Here is a 20,446-nt window from a genome sequence, read left to right on the forward strand (position 1 = left end):
ATAAAATCAGCAAATTTAAGAAATGTCCTCACTATCAACTGCGTTTATTTTCAGCAAACTTAACATGTGTAAAAACAAGATTCAACAACTGAGACATAAGCGGAACAAGTTCCACAGACATGTGACTAACAGAAATGGAATAATGTGTCCCTGAACAAAGGGGGGGTCAAAATCAAAAGTAACAGTCAGTATCTGGTGTGGCCACCAGCTGCATTAAGTACTGCAGTGCATCTCCTCCTCATCCTATCCAACAGGTCCCAGATGTGCTCAATGGGATTGAGATCCGGGCTCTTTGCTGGCCATGGCAGAACACAGACATTTCTGTCTTGAAGGAAATCACGCACAGAACGAGCAGTATGGCTGGTGGCATTGTCATGCTGGAGGGTCATGTCAGGATAAGCCTGCAGGAAGGGTACCACATGAGGGAAGAGGATGTCTTCCCTGTAACGCACAGCGTTGAGATTGGCTGCAATGACAACAAGCTCAGTCCAATGATGCTGTGACACACCGCCCCAGACCATGACGGACACTCCACCTCCAAATTAATCCCTCTCCAGAGTACAGGCCTCGGTGTAACGCTCATTCCTTCGACGATAAACGCCAATCCGACCGTCACCCCTGGTGAGACAAAACAGCGACTCGTCAGTGAAGAGCACTTTTTGCCAGTCCTGTCTGGTCCAGCGATGGTGGGTTTGTGCCCATAGGCAACATTGTTACCGGTGATGTCTGGTGAGGATCTGCAAGCCTGCAAGCCCTCAGTCCAGTCTCTCTTAGCCTATTGCGGACAGTCTGAGCACTGATGGAAGGATTGTGCGTTCCTGGTGTAACTCGGGCAGTTGTTGTTGCCATCCTGTACCTGTCCCGCAGGTGTGATGTTCGGATGTACCGATCCTGTGCAGGTGTTGTTACACGTGGTCTGCCACTGCGAGGACGATCAGCTGTCTGTTCTGTCTCCCTGTAACGCTGTCTTAGACGTCTCACAGTACGGACATTGCAATTTATTGCCCTGGCCACATCTGCCTCCTTGCAGCATGCCTCAGGCATGTTCACACAGATGAGCAGGGATCCTGGGCATTATTCTTTTGGTGTTTTTCAGAGTCGGTAGAAAGGCCGCTTTAGTGTCCTAAGTTTTCATAACTGTGACCATAATTGCCTACCGTTTGTCAGTTGTTACTGTCTTAACGACCGTTCCACAGGTGCATGTTAATTGTTTATGGTTTACTGAACATGCATGGGAAACAGTGTTTAAACCCTTTACAATGAAGATCTGTGAAGTTATTTGGATTTTTACGAATTATCTTTGAAAGAAAAGGTCCTGAAAAGGGGACGTTTCTTTTTTTGCTGAGTTTATATATATTCCTGAGGCATACAATGTGTTAGCATAGCCTATGTGTATGTTATGTTGGCTATGACATGCTGTGGTTTGAGTATCTTATTGCCTATTGATCTTCATATTTCATTATAGTGATGGTGTTCCCCATACTCTATATAATATATATGTTTATAGATATGTGTTGTGTATTTGATGTATTGATGCAGGGCTCACCCCCTGATACAATTAAGATTAAATAAAAATAGTGTGTACATTTTTTTTCACATTGTTTGTGCTGTGTGTATTTACACTATGCTATTAGATCAGTGTTGGTTGCTAACTTGGCCCTTATCTTAAATAGTTAACGTCTGTGTTGGGAGGCATTGGATCAGCGTTCTTGTCGCGTCTCCTGTTAGTACCTTTTATGTAGGGAAGCTAATGATCCATCATGTATGACATTCCTGGGAGTGTGTAAACTTAATGTTTTATTACCATAGCATTTTTGTATGTTCTCTATAGTTATATACTTGAAAATGTATACATTTATTAATTCGGCCACTTGGGTACATTTGGGCAAACTTGTGAGGGACACCTGAAAGACTTCATTCTAAATATTATGTAGCTCTCTCATTCTTGAATGTGGACAACATCTAAATTATCCCCAGCTTCCTATCTCAATGTATGGCCTTTCTTTTGCATATCAAAGATGATAAAATAGAAAACACATGTTTTTTTTTGTTTTTATCTTTTCCCACATTTATTGTGTTATATTCTCCTACATTAATTTCACATCTCCACAAACTTCATAGTTTTTCCATTCAAATAGTATTAAGAATATACAAATCCTTGCTTCGGGTCCTGAGTTACAGGCAGTTAGATTTGGGTATGTCATTTTAGGTTGAAATTGAGATGAAGGGTCCTATCCAGAAGAGGTTTTAATCAGCTTCTTGATATGCCACACATGTCAGGTGGATGGATTATCTTGTGAAAGTAGAAATGCTCACTAACAGGAATGTAAACTAATTTGTGCACAAAATTTGAGAGAAATACGTTTCTTGTGCATATGGAACATTTCTGGGATCTTTTTATTTTTGCTCAGTGTAGTAGTGTAGGTGTTTCTGCCTGGTACCTTGGCTTGGTGTGTGGTTTGGTGTGGAGTCTCTGCCTGCCACAGGTCTGCCTGTTAGCTACTAGGAACAGAGCTGTAGACCAACTAGAATATATCAATAGTATAGCCCCAGTGTGTGGGCTCAGTCCATATACAGTTGAATGCTCTCCACAATATACGCTTAACCCTCGAAGCACCAAATTTGAAGACTGTCAAGCAGCTAGTCACCGACCAAAATACACCACTTACCATGATTTCTGGAGGAATTACATCTTTTAAATGTGACTCAATCGTGCACTTTATGGTAAAAGCATCACATTTATCACAAAGGTAGATATATAGATATGGAGCCACCCTAGATTGGGCCCCTGGAGGGCGTGTCAGCCACTATAACACAAAAATATAAAAACATAATTAGCTTTCTGTCAATGTCTCTTTACCAAGTTGAGAGTATCATCTTTCAGATGCAATTGGAACTGAGTTGATAGCCTATAGCATTCCTAAGCATGCTGAAAGTCTTTCGTTGTACTGGTATGTCAGATTAGCTCAATCGCCAATTTCTAAACATCACAAACACTTTTAATGAACAACAGTAACATGTACATGACAAGTTGCTATGGATGAAATTGATCAAAATAACTGTTCAAAGCATAAAAACATATTTCTAAACATCAAATTTGACTTATGTAAAATGTGTCAAATATATGCTTATTTGGAGAGATTTAAACAATTTGACTGTTATGTAAAATTTGTTAAATATATGCTTATTTGGAGAGATTTAAACTATTTACTTGTTACATAAGGTTAATAAAATAAAGTGTTACAGCTTGATACTGTGAAATGTTTAATTAGCACTTTTAGGGTTATAAATAATGTACTTGTATCCCTTATTTACTTGTGTTTCCTTTATTTTGGCAGTTACCTGTCTGTTGTTGCTTTTAGGGTTAAATGGACATTCTGCCATTACTACATCAATTTTCTTGACTTAAAAACTTGAAAAAGCATATATTGAAAAAGCCCCACCCCCCCAGAGAGTGGGCTCAGTCCAAAGGTTCATACAGGTGAATGCTCTCCACAATATATGCTTAAGATTTCTGCCATATGCTATGTTTTGGTATACTGATAAGGGGTGACTCACAGGATAGGGAAACATCACCAAGGACCCACAAGATAACATTTGTGTGTGTGTGTGTGTGTCTTTATGAAATGCATACACACCCGCCGTCTGATTGTGTGTGGCTAGCAGGCGCCGAGTGTGTGGCTGATGGCTGATTGCATCATCCTTTATATTTCCCGTGGCATCGCCTGGCACCCACATAGATATATTGTGGTGATGATAAAGAGATAATAAAACCCACTCCTCTTCAACTCCCAGCTGCGTGTCTGCTCCTCAGACATAAAACCATGCCCTCCTGTCCCCATCACACACACACACACACACACACACACACACACACAAGGTTTCATCATTGATTCGGGCTGATATGGTGTCAATTCCAATTCAACAGTCGAACGGAAGCGAGCAAGATGAAACATCATTGCACAAGCAAACACTTGAGTCGAGGGAGAAGATCTGTGGTCGAGCGAGCAGAGGGCGGGTGCCGCGAGTGCAGGCCAGTGTCGTTGAACGCAAATTAAACTTGAGAGCTTGCGAGTGTGACTTTGATCAAGCAGAAAGGCATTTCCGCATGCAGTAAATTAATTTAAGAGCAGAGATTTTTGTTCACCTGAAGAAATACTTACTACTGTGCATACCACCCTGCATATCACTGCTGGCTTGCTTCTGAAGCTAAGCAGAGTTGGTCCTGGTCAGTTCCTGGATGGGAGACCAGATGCTGCTGGAAGTGGTGTTGGAGGGCCAGTAGGAGGCATTCTTTCCTCTGGTCTAAAACAAATATATGTGATTGGGGACACTGCCCTGTGTAGGGTGCCGTCTTTCGGATGGGACGTTAAACGGGTGTCCTGACTCTCTGAGGTCATGGCACTTATCATAAGAGTAGGGGTGTTAAACCTAGTGTCCTGGCTAAATTCCCAATCTGGCCCTCAAACCATCACGGTCACCTAATAATCCCCAGTTTACAATTGGCTCATTCATCCCCCTCCTCTCCCCTGTAACTATTCCCTAGGTCGTTGCTGCAAATGAGAACGTGTTCTCAGTCAACTTACCTGGTAAAATAAAGGATAAATAATCAAGACTCAGAAATGACTGCACTCACAAATACAGCCAGAATTATTTTTTGGGGGTAGGCCTAGAAAAATTTGGATTGCCATTTTTTTCTACTTATTTATTTAATTTGCGATGTGCACTGTATATTATTTCGTAATACAATCGTTTCATACTAGTGCATAGTACTTGGAGCAACCTCATTACATACCGTTGAAGTTGGAAATTTACGTACACTTAGGTTGGAGTCATTAAAACTAGTTTTTCAACCGCTCCACAAATTTCTTGTTAACAAACTATCGTTTTGGCAAGTCGGTTAAGAAATCTACTTTTTGAATGACACAAGTAATTTTTAAAACAATTATTTACAGACAAAATATTTCACTTATAATTCACTGTATTACAATTCCAGTGGGTCAGAAGTTTACATACACTAAGCTGACTGCCTTTAAACAGCTTGGAAAATTCCAGAACATTATGCCATGGTTTTAGAAGCTTCTGATAAGCTAATTGACACCATTTGAGTCAATTGGAGGTGTACCTGTGAATGTATTTCAAGGCCTACCTTCAAACTCAGTGCCTCATTGCTTGACATCATGGGAAAATCAAAGGAAATCAGCCAAGACCTCAGAAATAAATTGTAGACCTCCACAAGTCTGGTTCATCCTTGGGAGCAATTTCCAAATGCCTGAAGGTACCACGTTCATCTGTACAAACAATAGTATGCAAGTATAAAGAACATGGGACCATCAATCCCAGAACAACAGAAAAGGACCTTGTGAAGATGCTGGAGAAAACAGGTACAAAAGTATCTATATCAACAGTAAAACGAGTCCTATATCGACAGAACCTGAAAGCACGCTCAGCAAGGAAGAAGCCAGCGCTCCAAAACCACCTTAAAAAAGCCAGACTACAGTTTGCAGCTGCACATGGGGACAAAGATCTTACTTTTTGGAGAAATGTCCACTAGTCTGATGAAACAGAAATATAACTTTTTATCCATAATGACCATTGTTATGTTTGGTGGAAAACGGGGGAGGCTTGCAAGCTGAAGAACACCATCCCAACCGTGAAGCACGGGGGTGGCAGCATCATGTTGTTGGGGTGCTTTGCTGTAGGAGGGACTGGTGCACTTCACAAAATAGATGGCATTATGTTTAAGAAAAATGATGTGGATATATTGAAGCAACATCTCAAGACATCAGTCAGGAAGTTAAAGCTCGGTCGCAAATGGGTCTTCCAAATGGACATGACCCCCAGCATACTTCCAAAGTTGTGGCAAAATGGCTTAAGGACAACAAAGTAAAGGTATTGGAGTGGCCATCACAAAGCCCTGACCTCAATCCTATAGAAAGATTGTGGGCAGAACTGAAAAAGCATGTGCGAGCAAGAAGGCCTTCAAACCTGACTCAGTTACACCAGCTCTGTCAGGAGGAATGGGCCAAAATTCACCCAACTTATTGTGGGAAGCTTGTTGGAAGGCTACCCGAAATGTTTGACCCAAGTTAAACAATATAAAGGCAACGCTACCAAATACTAATTAAGTGTACGTAAACTTCTGACCCACTGGGAATATGATGAAAGAAATAAAAGCTGAAATAAATCATTCTCTCTACTATTATTCTGACATTTCACATTCCTAAAATAAAGTGGTGATCCTAACTGACCTTAAACAAGGAGTTATTACTAGGATTAAATGTCAGGAATTGTGAAAAACTGTACTTGGCTAAGGTGTATGTAAACTTCCGACTTCAACTGTATACAAATAATTACCTATCCCAGCACATTAAAAAAGGCAGTAACTTTAGACCAGTTGCCAACTTCCCAGCAATATAAAACTCATCTTCAGACTCACTTTAATCTCGATGGGCAAGCAAGCTTATATTTGATGATTCAATTTATACCATGGTGGGCATTATTACTATAAAATGGTAACTTTCCTTTCGCAGACGTACCATACATAAGGCGTGACTTACAATCATAAGGCACAGACGGCGAGGCTTTGAGTTGAATATGGTGATGATTTCATCATAATCCAATGTATCTGTCAGTTCACGATCAAAAGACAGCAAACTGAAGTGGTTCAGCCGGGCCCTTGTCATTGATGTGCGAAGACGATTTCTCTTATCCTAGTTGTTGTTGAGAAAAGTCTCTCTACATTGCATGATGTCATTGAAGTGTGACAATGATCCTTAACAGAGAGTTTATATTAGGGAAAATATAATCAGGGCAGCTGTCAAGTACACTCATTATGGAGGAAAACTCACTCTTTCCCATGTTAATTTTGCGACTCAACTGCTGAATAAAAACAGCGAATTCAGCATCCTCAATTGATATTGTATAAAGGTTGCATGTGGTGTTCAGCTGCTCTTTAAGGCCGCAGGTTTGGGATGTGTCTTCTTGAAATCTTGAGTTCAACTCAGTAATCTGTCTGTCTAGAATATAGTTCCAAAGTCTCCTCAGGTCACTGTCACTCTTGATGCTGGATGTTTTCCCTAAAGAAGTTGTGACTACACTGCCAATTTTACAGGCATTTTTTGCTGCCGTGATGCGCTCACATCCCAATGACTAATATCATGCTTAATCATCATCTCTTCAGTTAGCTTGAGAACTTTATCAAAGTCTCCGCCTGAGTTATCGCTGAACGTAGAAAAGCTGCTTTTGAGGATTTCAATTAAACCAATACAGTCCGTCACAGACAATGTAGAGCTTTAAAATCACTAGTGTCAAACAATTGACTCAACGTGAGTAACAGGAATAAAAACGTATTTTTCTGGATTTGTTGTAAGAGGGCATCAGCTTCTAATTTGCTTTGTCCACAAGCCTCTGGAAAATCTGCAAGAACCTCTAAAATGACATCTATCAGTAACAGCACTTTACTCACTGATCCTGATTTTGAACTCTAACGTACATCTGTGGATCTTTCTAGCTCGATACACGGTCTATCGGGATGCAACTCTTTCTGTACTTCTATGAATCCAGCATGTCTGTGGGATCCACTCATAAATGTGTGTAACTAGTTTACTGTGTCAAAAAAAGTACTGACATGTCCCGACACTTTTTGTCGCGGTGCACAGAGCCAAATTCAGATGGTGGGAGTTGCAATGCACATATACCGCTTGCTTAAATGTTTGCTTTAGTAGGACTTCTACCCCTCCTCTGTTCCCCGATATGACTGAAGCGCCATCGAAACATAAACCCTCACACAGAGTGGGATCCAACTCCAGGGGTTACAGTATTTTCTGAGAAATTCCTTGTGCAGACAAGTCAGCAGTTTCCATAAACCCAACAGCTCTTTCTTTAATCAAGTCCAAGATAGTATAGCAGTCAGACGTCTTTGTCTTCATCTTGTCGTGTCCCATGTATATATCTTTTTTTCTTCGCATATATTTAAAAAAATATTTTTCTTAACCTAAACTTCAACATACTCTCCTGCAATCCGCCTCACCCAATGTGGTATGGATCTGCTATTTTCTTTACTTTAGAACCGGAACCCCCAACAGAAGCTAGCCAGCTAACTAGCTAGGTGTCAGCTAGCAGTCATCAGCTAACCTTTAGCCCAGACAACTCTTGCCAGTCTGCACAGCGCAATTCAAACCAGAGCATATTAGACTTATTTTTCTCCATATCTCTGGATTCCTACCGCCAGCTTTGAACCCTTTCACCTGGATCATCGCAGCTAGCTAGCTGCTATCCGAGTGGCCACTCCTGGCAAACTTCTCTGTCCCAGAGCAAGTACCAATTATCCTGGAGCTAGCTTGTGCTAGGCCCATTTCCCGGCTAGCTGAAGAGGTCCATCAGCCACTCCTTGGGCTACAATACCTATTTTGCCAATTGGCCTGGACCCCTTTTACTGCCGATACGGAGCCCCGCCGATCCATCATGACTGGTCTGCCGACGTAACCGCACGAGGGGGCTACAACAGACACTTCCGTCGCGACGTCCCTCTAAGGCCCTTCTGCAAGCTTGCCAGCCCCGGCCCGCTAGCTGTCTGAATCGCCATGTCTCCAGTCCGCCTAGCAACTCACTGGACTCCTATGATCACTCGGCTACGCATGCCTCTCCCTAATTTCAGCATGTCTTGTCCATTGCTGTTTTGGTTAGTGATTATTGCCTTATTTCACTGTAGAGCCTCTAGCCCTGCTCAATACGCCTTAGCTAACCCTTTAGTTCCAACCCCCACACATGTGGTGACCTCACCTGGTTTAAATTATGTTTCTAGAGACAATATCTCTCTCATCTTCACTCCATGCATAGGTTTACCTCCATTGTACTCACATCCAACCATACCTTTGTCTGTACATTATGCCTTGAATATATTCTACCATGCCCAGAAACCTGCTCCTTTTACTCTCTGTTGCAAACGTACCAGACAACCATTTCTTATAGCCTTTAGCCGTAGCCTCGTACTCCTCCTCTGTTCCTCTGGTGATGTAGAGGTTAATCCAGGCCCTGCAGTTCCTAGCTCCACTCCCATTCCCCAGGTTGTCGTGTCTTTGGCTATGCCGGATTAAGTGATATGACATGTTATTCTATAATTTTTTTTATCCGTAATTAATATTACCTGATTGAGCTAATCATGTAAATGTAATTAACTAGAGTCAGGGCACCACGAAATAATATTTATAGAGCTGTTATCTTCCGAATAAACTCTTAGACCTAGTAATATTTTACATCAATAGCAGTCAATATTAATCGTCACCTTAATTCAGTCTCATCTGAAAGTTGTAAATTCTTGGTTATCTTCACGAATCCTGGCTAACAAGTAGAATCAGGAATACATAATTGGGTTTAGTTATTTATTTACTAAATACCTAACTAATCACACAGAATTACACATACACATAATTAATCATAACTTCATTACAAATTACGTCATAAAGGAAAACGTCCCTAGCGGGCGGAACAGATATGACAGCTTGTTACACAAAAGAAAAGGGCTGGGTTTGAGTGGAGGAGCGGGAAGACTGAGGAACAAAAGGCGAAGCTGTGCTATCGTAAATACAGTATCATATGCATTCTAAATTACCGCCCATTTGGAAAAGGAAAATGCAACAACTGTTTACTCTGAGCTGCGCTTCGGTAGGTTGGTGGTAGATGGAAGGCCGTGTTGCCCAACCGAATCCTTTGAAGAATGTATCTGCTGGTAAATTGGATACGTTGTAGTAACGTCGTTGTGTGGTAGACGGGATACTCTGTCTGTTCCTTCCTAACCTGCGTTTGGAGCTGCTGTTGCTAAATCAACGGCTAGGAGGTATCACTTCTGTAGTGAATAAGAGTTCAAAGTTCATACCATTCGCAACCAAAGCTCACGCTGATGTTGGCTTCGTTCTGTAGTTATTGTCTGAACCATTCTGACATCGGACCATCGTCCTCACATCCTCGGAACAGGAGGTTACATTGTCGTCAAGGCTTTATATAGGAAGGGAGAGGAGGGCGTGCTTGAAAAGTTTTATAGCCCATGTCCCTTCACAGGGGCGGGCCACTGATTGAGCATAGCCCTAACCTTATGAAAACCCAAATCTCACATTTTAGAAGCTAAAATCACATTTCATCCCATCACGAATAATTTCATATTCAAACATTTAAATTGAACAACAATTCCATGTGAATCCAATAACTCTGATGTGACTTTCCACTGTAGAGTTTATGTCATCTTATCATTGATGAGAATGTCTCAGATGACAACCGAACTGACATCATATTCATTAAGTACCACCGCATATATTCAATTGGTCGGTTTTACCAGAATATAGTTCATTTCCCCCCACCTTCTGATGTTCCCAGAATCTCTATTTTAACCAAAGGGGTTTGCAAATGTAACATCAGTAGGGTAGAGAGAGGAAAAAGGGGGGAAGAGGTATTTATGACTGACATAAACCTACCCCCAGGCCAACGTCTTGACAAGGTGCTCTCATTTGTTGACTTCTGTAACCGTAAAAGTCTTGGTTTCATGCGTTAACATTAGAAGCCTCCTCCCTAAATTTGTTTTATTCACTGCTTTAGCACACTCTGACAACCCGGATGTCCTAGTCGTGTCTGAATCCTGGCTTAGGAATACCTCCAAAAACCCTGAAATGTCCATCCCGAACTATAAAATATTCCGACAAATAGAACTGCCAAAGGGGGCAGAGTTGCAATCTACTGCAGAGATAGCCTGCAGAATTCTGTCTTACTATCCAGGTCTGTGCCCAAACAATTTGAGCTTCTACTTTTAAAAATCCACCTTTCCAGAAACAAATCTCTCACCGTTGCCACTTGCTATAGACCACCGTCTGCCTCCAGCTATGCCCTGGACACCCTGAATTGATTGCCCCCATCTATCTTCAGAGCTTGTGCTGTTAGGTGACCTAAACTGGGACATGCTTAACACCCTGGCCATCCTACAATCTAAGCTTGATTGCCTCAATCTCACACAAATTATCAAGGTACAACCCCAAATCCGTAAACACGGGCACCCTCATAGATATCATCCTAACCAACCTGCCCTCCAAATGCACCTCTGCTGTCTTCAACCAGGATCTCAGCGATCACTGCCTCATTGCCTGTGTCCGCAATGGGTCTTCGGTCAAACGAACACCTCTCATCATTGTCAAACGCTCCCTAAAACACTTCAGCGAGAAGGCCTTTCAGCACAAAAACATCCTGTGGCGTACTGGATTAGCATCGAATAGCCCTCGGGATATGCAACTTTTCAGGGAAGTTAGGACCAATACACACCGGCAGTTAGGAAAGCAAGGATAGCTTTTTAAAACAGAAATTTGCATCCTGTAGCACAAAGTCCAAAAGGTTCTGGGACAATGTAAAGTCCATTGGAGAATAAGAGCACCTCCTCCCAGCTACCCACTGCACTGAGGCTAGGAAACACTCATCACAGATAAATCTACGATAATTGAGTATTTCGATTAGCATTTTTCTACGGCTGGCCCAAACCTCCCCCATTTCTCCTTCACCCAAATCCAGATAGCTGATGTTCTGAAAGAGCTGCAAATTCTGGACCCCTACAAATCAGCTGCGCAAGACAATCTGGACCCTCTCTTTTCTAAAATTATCCGCCACAATTGTTGCAACCCCTATTACTAGCCTGTTCAACATCTCTTTCGTATCGTCCAAAGATTAGAAAGCGGCCACGGTCACCCCCCTCTTCAAAGGGGGAGACACTCTAGACCCAAACTGCTTACAGACCTATATCTATCCTACCTTGCCTTTCTAAGGTCCTCGATAAGAGACAATACTGTGCAGCTGTATTCATCGGCCTGGCCAAGGCTTTTGACTCTGTCAATCACCAAATTCTTATCAGCAGACACAACAGCCTTGGTTTCTCAAATGACTGCCATGCCTGGTTCACCAGCTACTTCTCAGACAGAGTTCAGTATGTCAAATCGGAGGGCCTGTTTTCTGGACCTCTGGCAGTCTCTATGGGGGTGCCATAGGGTTAAATTCTCGGGCCGACTCTCTTCTCTGTATACATCAATGATATCGCTCTTGCTGCTGGTGATTCTCTGATCCACCTCTACGCAGACGACACCATTCTGTATACTTCTGGCCCTTCTTTGGACACTGTGTTAACCAACCTCCAGACGAGCTCCTTCTGTGGCCTCTAAAACTAAATGCATGCTCTTCAACCGATTGCTGCCCACACCTGCCCGCCCGTCCAGTATCACTACTCTGGACGGTTCTGACTTAAAATATGTGGACAACTACAAATACCTAGGTGTCTGGTTAGACTGTAAACTCTCCTTCCAGACTCACATTAAGCATCTCCAATCCAAAATTAAATCCAGAATCGGCTTCCTATTTCGCAACAAGGCATCCTTCACTCATGCTGCCAAACATACCCTCGTAAAACTGACTATCCTACCGATCCTTGACTTCGGCAATGTCATTTACAACATAGCCTCCAACACTCTACTCAGCAAATTGGATGCAGTCTATCACAGTGCCATCCGTTTTGTCACCAAAGCCCCATATACTACCCACCACTGCGACCTGTATGCTCTCTCTGGCTGCCACTCACTTCATATTCGTCGCCGAACCCACTGGCTCCAGGTCATCTATAAGTCTTTGCTCGGTAAAGCCTCGCCTTATCTCAGCTCACTGGTCACCATAGCAGCACCCACCCGTAGCACGCTCTCCAGCAGATATATTTCACTGGTCACCCCCAAAGCCAATTCCTAATTTTGCCGCCTTTCCTTCCAGTTCTCTGCTGCCAATGACTGGAATTAACTGAAAAAATCACTTAAGCTAGAGACTTATATCTCCCTCATTAACTTTAAGCACAAGCTGTCAGAGTAGCTCACTGATCACTGCACCTGTACATAGCCCATCTGTAAATAGCCCATCCAACTACCTCATCCCCATACTGTTATTTATTTATTTATTTTGCTCCTTTGCACCCCAGTATCTCTACTTGTACATTCATCTCCTGCACATCTATCACTCCAGTGTTTAATTGCTATATTGTAATTTTTTCTCCACTATGGCCTATTTATTGCCTTACCTCCCTTATCCTACTTCATTTGCACACATTGTATATAGACTTTTTCTATTGTGTTATTGACTGTATGTTTGTTTATTCCATGTGTAACTCTGTGTTGTTGTTTGTGTAGCACTGCTTTGCTTTATCTTGGCCAGGTCGCAGTTGTAAATGAGAACTTGTTCTCAACTGGCCTACCTGGTTACATAAACGTGAAATAAATAAAAAATTATTCCAGCATGAATGTATCGAATGCACACAGCAATAAATTCTCGTTTAGATTGATCTTATATTAATCTGCTAGTATGGCAAAATATGTGGAAGGAGCAGAATGAACTTCATCTTTATCCTCCACATTAACAATGATGCTGCACACTCAAGCAACTCATTCTGTATTTCGGGGCTCATAAGTGTGGCATTGCGAGGTAGCTAATTAAGCCTGTTTTGTATTTCTGAGTCATACTTTAAGATGACTCAGCAAACACTGAGTTAGTTATGTGCGAAAAAAAATGTGGTTGAGCAAGCAGAGGATGGGTCCCGCGAGTGCACAGGCCAGTCAAGAGTGAAATTTAAACTTTAGAGAATTATGACATAACATTGAAGATTATGCAATGTAACAGGAATATTTAGACTCATGGATGCCACCCATTAGATAAAATACGGAACGGTTCCGTATTTCACTGAAATAATAAATGTCTTGTTTTCGAGATGATAGTTTCCAGATTCGACCATATTGATGACCTAAGGCTCGTATTTCTGTGTGTTATTATGTTATAACTAAGTCTATGATTTGATAGAGCAGTCTGACTGAGCGATGGTAGGCACCAGCAGGCTCGTAAGCATTCATTCAAACAGCAGCTCTTTGCTGTGCTTCAAGAATTGCGCTGTTTATGATTTCAAGCCCATCAACTCCCGAGATTAGGCTGGTGTAACCGATGTGAAATGGCTAGCTAGTTAGCGGGGTGCGTGCTAATAGCGTTTCAAACGTCACTTGCTCTGAGACTTGGAGTAGTTATTCCCCTTGCTCTGCATGGGTAACGCTGCTTCGAGGGTGACTGTTGTCGATGTGTTCCTGGTTCGAGCCCAACATGAAACCCATTTAAAACCTGTGGTTTGAATTGAAGAGGTCAGTCTTTAGACAAAGAATATCAATGATCTGTAAAGATTCTGTATTAGGATCCCTCCCAACGTGTACTACAATCTCATAAAACATTATAGAAAAAGTCTCGGCATCATTATCCTTGCAACCGGTGCCAGTATTGAACTTTTAAATGTTTTATTTTGTAATACTTGTTGAACAAAATCTCTTTCTCTGAACAATTGTATTAGCATAAGATCATATAATTTCCCAATTTTGGGGGGAGCATACAGTATAGCTCAGTATTATTATTTATTTTATTCAGTCTTTTTTGCTCATCTTTGTCAATGGTGCCAATGATTCTGGACCTGACTGTATTTCTGTCTCTCTCTCGCAGTGTGTGATGTTTTTCAGTAGGTTTTAGTGCAGCACTTAGTTGTCCCCCCCATCCATGTGCTTCTGCTTATAATGCAGCCAGCCAGCTGTGGCTCTGTGACTGAGAGTTACACACACACACACACACACACACACACACACACACACACACACACACACACACACACACACACACACACACACACACACAGAACTATGTAATCCTTACAGTCTATCTCTTTAGCTTGAGTTATCATCCACACACACCTGCTTCACACACACTCCCACTGATGGGAAACCAATATGAAACGATGCATTTCACCAGCTGGTACTGAACCACAGGCAAGACCAACCCATATGATTGGCATCAACCTCACATACAGTATGTCTTGATGTCATATTATTGTAGTGAAAAGCATGAACTGGTAAATAGCCCATCAATTTAAGGACCTGCTGCTGCTCTAATGTCCTTACTGACAGAGAGAGAAAGTGGTGAAGATATCTTGCCCTGAGTGTACTGTTTTTACGTGCCTCTTATGAATGCACCCACCTGACTCTCCTCTCGTTGTCATGTATGTGTCTCCAGGATCCTGGCCACGGTGGGCTCAGACTTTGACCTGAGGACTCTGCGAGCGGTGAGAGTACTGAGACCACTCAAACTGGTGTCTGGCATCCCCAGTAAGTCACTGACATCAACAACAGGTTACTTAGTGTGCACCATCACATTACTGTAGCATTAATAAAATATGGAAGATTTGTATACAGATCATACATTTCTAAACACACACACACAAACTGACTTATTAAGTATGACGTATCTTATCTTACATGGTCAACATGTCACCTTTCTCTCCCTTCACCCCCCCATCTCTCTTCCTTCCCAATCCATCTCTCTCCACAGGTCTTCAGGTGGTTTTGAAGTCTATCATGAAGGCCATGGTGCCTCTGCTCCAGATAGGCATGCTGCTCTTCTTCGCCATACTCATGTTTGCCATCATCGGAGTGGAGTTCTACATGGGCAAGTTCCACTCCACCTGCTTCACTGTCGACACTGGTGAGTGCTGAATGGATTACACACACATACTGCACACAGTACTGTACACAGTAGTAGTACACACACACACACACAGACAAACACACACAGTAGGTTATGGAAACACAACACACAGTACCAAGTTTTAGGCCTCCCTTACTTGTCTACATTTTGATAGCCTTTTATAGACAGATTTTGATAGATCACCTTTCAAGGTTGGATAAATAAGTGTCTCTCAATAAGGAGTTGATGGAGCTGAAATAGATAGATATTCTCCCACTGGAGTCAATGTGTTGATGTGGAGGTAAAAATGGATCTGATAGAAAACAGTTCCTGTATGCATACTTTATGCCATCAGTGTCAATGGAGGGTGTGAGTTGATCATAGTGTTGATGGCTCTACCAGCTGGAGGTTGTGTGTGTGTGTGTTTGACCCTCTGTGTGGTGGTGGTGTGAGAGGTCTTGACAGCCTGCTAATGTATGTGTGTGTGTGTGTGTGTGTACATGTGAGTTATTTTAGTAAAGAACAGTGGGGTAACAAATCAGCTCAAGGCACTGGTAACATCTCCCCAGCTGCACGTTCCTGTGTGTGTGATTTATCAGCAGGTGTGCACTGAGTGCATGTTAGTGAGTGTGTGTGTGTGTGTACCATATTTTAAGCTCACTTAATCTGCCAGTGTGTTTGTTTTACTGTATGTGTTGTAATTACAGTAACTCACTATCTCCCTCCCCCTCTCCCCTGTGTCCCTCCCCCCACCCCGCCCTACCTTCCCCTCCTCCCTCCCTCACCCCATCTCTCCCTGTTCTTTTTCTATCCCTCTCTCCCTACTACTCCCCCTCCCTCCCTCCCTCCCCCTCTCTTCCCCCTACCACTCCCCTTACCACTCCCCCTCTCTTCCCCCTACCACTCTCCCTCCCTACCCCTCTCTCTTCCCCCTACCACCCCCCCCCCCCCCCCACTCTCCCCTCTCTCTCCCTTCTTTCTCTTCTCCCCCATCCAGGTGAGCGAGCAGCAGCGTTCCCCTGTGGTACGGAGGCCCCAGCCAGGATGTGTCCTAATGGTACAGAGTGTACAGAGTACTGGATCGGCCCCAACTACGGCATCACCAACTTTGACAACATCCTGTTTGCCGTGCTCACCGTCTTCCAGTGCATCACCATGGAGGGATGGGTGGACATCCTCTACAATGTAAGACCTCTGTCTTTCATTATTTCGTTCTCTCTCTCCATCTGTCTCTCTTTTACGCTTTCTCCAAGAACAATGTCACCTCTATAGGGTTACAAAATTCAGTCAACTCTCCCAAAATTCTCAGGTTTTTCAGAAATCCTGGTTGGAGAATTCTGGATATCCTGCCTGATTCTGTGAATGTTTCAACCAGGTTTTCTGGAAAACTGGCACACTTGGGAAATATACTGGAATTTTGCAACACTACACACACATTACTTTTCCACTTATTGTAAACTAAGAGCTAACACATCCCACACTTTCCTTCTCTCTCTCACGGTTTCTCTCCCTATATTCTATTGGGTATATAGTGAGTGCATGTCTGTGTATAGAAAAGATGGAGAGAAAGAGAGCTACTAGAGGTTTATTTGACTGAGTAGCAAACGTGAGAATGCTAATCATTGACTACAGCTCAGCGTTCAACACCATAGTGTCCTCAAACCTCATCACTAAGCCCTCTGCAACTCGGTCCTGTACTTCCTGATGGGCCGCCCCCAGGTGGTAAGGGTAGGTAACAACACATCTGCCATGATGATCCTCAACATGGTGGACCCTCGGGATCGTGCTCAGTCTCCTCCTGTACTCCCTTTTCACCTATGACTGCATGGCCAAGCACGACTCCCAACAACATTAAGTTTGCTGACCACACAACAGTAGTAGGCCGGATCACCGACAACGAGGAGACAGCCGATAGTGAGGAGGTCAGAGACCTGGCAGTGTGGTGCCAGGATAACAACCTCTCCCTCAACGTGATCAAGACAAAGGAGATGATTGTGGACTACAGGAAAAGGATGACCGAGCACACCCCCGTCTCATCGACGGGGCTGTAGTGGAGCAGGTTAAGAGGTTCAAGTTCCTTGGTGTCCACATCACCAACAAACTAACTTGGTCCAAACACACCAAGACAGTCGTGAAGAGGGCACGACAACACCTATTCCCCCTCAGGAGAATGAAAAGATTTGGCATGGGCCCTCAGATCCTCAAAAAGGTCTACAGCTGCACCATCGAGAGCATCTGGTTGCATCACCGCCTGGTATGGCAACTGCTTGGCCTCCGACCGCAAGGCACTACAGAGGGTAGTTTGTATTGCCCAGTACATCATTGGGGCCAAGCTTCCTGCCATCCAGGACCTCTATACCGGTGGTGTTAGATGAAGGCCCTAAAAACTGTCAAAGACTCCAGCCACCCTAGTCATAGACTGTTCTCTCTGATACTGCACGGCAAGCAGTACTGGAGCGCAAAGTCTAGGTCCAAGAGGCTTCTTTACAGCTTCTACCCCCAAGCCATAAGACTCCTGAACAGCTAACCAAATGGCTACCGGTACTATTTGCATTGTCCCCCTCCCCCCCATTTTTACAATGCTGCTACTGTTTATTTTCTATGCATAGTTACTTTACCTCTACCTACAATGTACATGTTACCTCAATTACCTTGACTAACCTGTTCCCCCGCACATTCACTCTGACTTCAGTTTATTTTAGTAAACGCTTATTCTTCGTCAAACTACATTGTTGGTTAAGGTCTTGTAAGTAAGCACATATGACAAATAACATTTAATTTGAACAGAACTGAGGATCTGGAGGTAGCGTACGTGTCTGCTGTGCTGCTGTGTGTGTATGTGCACAGAATCTCACACACACAAACAAACCTACCTACAGCTGGGGAGATGTTACCAGTGCCTTGAGCTGATTTGTTACCCCTCTGTTCTTTACTAAAATAACTCACATGTACACACACACACACACATACATTAGCAGGCTGTCAAGACCTCTCACACCACCACCACACAGAGGGTCAAACACACACACACACAACCTCCAGCTGGTAGAGCCGTCAACACTATGATCAACTCACACCCTCCATTGACACTGATGGCATAAAGTATGCATACAGGAACTGTTTTCTATCAGATCCATTTTTACCTCCACATCAACACATTGACTCCAGTGGGAGAATATCTATCTATTTCAGCTCCATCAACTCCTTATTGAGAGACACTTATTTATCCAACCTTGAAAGGTGATCTATCAAAATCTGTCTATAAAAGGCTATCAAAATGTAGACAAGTAAGGGAGGCCTAAAACTTGGTACCGTGTGTTTCCATTACGTACGTTTGTGTGTGTGTTTAAATTAGAGAGTTTAATAGTCACATGTACAGGGTTGCAGATGTAATTACAGTGACAATTCCAACCAACAATGCAGGACAAAGTGACATATAAAAATAGATAGTAATAATATATATTAAGGGGTGTTGGAACAGCAGGGGAGGAGGGGATGGGGGGTAGGAATACCAGGGGAGTAGGAAGGGGGGACAGGGCGAGCAGGTGTCTGACTAGTGGTAGCTATTCAGCATGATAAAATGTCCATTTTAGTTGGAGGCAGTGTAAAAATGTCCGTTGAGGAGGTGGTGGGTAGGAAGTCCAAGTGGGCAAGGGGGGAGCAGGTAGCTGACTAGTGGTGGCTTTGGGGGTAAAAACTATAGGCCAGTCTTACAGTCATGATGCTCCTATACTGCCTGCGTCTGAGTGATCGAAACGGGAAGCACAGGCCATGAATCAGGTGGCTGGGGTCCCTGATTATCTTCTTGGCCTTCCTGCGACACCTGGTGTTGTAGGTGTCCTGGAGGTCAGCCAGTGTGCACCCAAAGGTGCGTTCAGTTAGCGGTTTGAATGAAGAGCACCTGGTATTGGAGAACCAGGACTAACAGACAGTTTGAATGAAGAGCACCTGGTATTGGAGAACCAGGACTAACAGACAGTTTGAATGAAGAGCACCTGGTATTGGAGAACCAGAACTAACAGACAGTTTGAATAAAGGCCAGCTGGTATGTGAGAACAAGGACTAACAGACAGTTTGAATGAAGAGCACCTGGTATGTGAGAACAAGGACTAGCAGACAGTTTGAATAAAGACCAGCTGGTATGTGAGAACAAGGACTAACAGACAGTTTGAATAAAGACCAGCTGGTATGTGAGAACAAGGACTAACAGACAGTTTGAATAAAGACCAGCTGGTATGTGAGAACAAGGGCTAGCAGACAGTTTGAATAAAGACCAGCTGATATGTGAGTATAAGGACTAGCAGACAGTTTGAATATAGACCAGCTGGTATGTGAGAACAAGGACTAGCAGACAGTTTGAATAAAGACCAGCTGGTATGTGAGAACAAGGACTAACAGACAGTTTGAATATAGACCAGCTGGTATGTGAGAACAAGGACTAACAGACCGTTTGAATAAAGACCAGCTGGTATGTGAGAACAAGGACTAACAGACCGTTTGAATAAAGACCAGCTGGTATGTGAGAGTTTGAATGAAGACCAGCTGGTATGTGAGAACAAGGACTAGCAGACAGTTTGAATAAAGACCAGCTGGTATGTGAGAACAAGGACTAGCTTACAATTTGAATAAAGACCAGCTGGTATGTGAGAGTTTGAATAAAGACCAGCTGGTATGTGAGAATAAGGACTAGCACACAGTTTGAATATAGACCAGCTGGTATGTGAGAACAAGGACTAACAGACAGTTTGAATAAAGACCAACTGGTATGTGAGAACAAGGACTAGCAGACAGTTTGAATATAGACCAGCTGGTATGTGAGAACAAGGACTAACAGACAGTTTGAATAAAGACCAGCTGGTATTTGAGAACAAGGACTAGCAGACAGTTTGAATAAAGA

At 43.1% G+C, this 20,446-nt stretch overlaps 1 protein-coding gene across 1 annotated transcript in view; it reads left to right on the top strand.

The window, feature by feature from the left end:
- Nucleotides 1–20,446, top strand: part of LOC115117368 (voltage-dependent N-type calcium channel subunit alpha-1B-like) — a 177,166-nt gene that overhangs the window by 78,510 nt on the left and 78,210 nt on the right. Inside the window, exons 4-6 of the mRNA XM_065017440.1 lie at nucleotides 15,100–15,191; nucleotides 15,415–15,567; nucleotides 16,547–16,734. Coding sequence (XP_064873512.1) covers nucleotides 15,100–15,191; nucleotides 15,415–15,567; nucleotides 16,547–16,734 — 433 coding nt within the window. The remainder of the gene's footprint in view (nucleotides 1–15,099; nucleotides 15,192–15,414; nucleotides 15,568–16,546; nucleotides 16,735–20,446) is intronic.

This window comes from Oncorhynchus nerka, linkage group LG4 (genome assembly GCF_034236695.1).
Source record: "Oncorhynchus nerka isolate Pitt River linkage group LG4, Oner_Uvic_2.0, whole genome shotgun sequence".
Lineage (NCBI taxonomy): Eukaryota > Metazoa > Chordata > Actinopteri > Salmoniformes > Salmonidae > Oncorhynchus > Oncorhynchus nerka.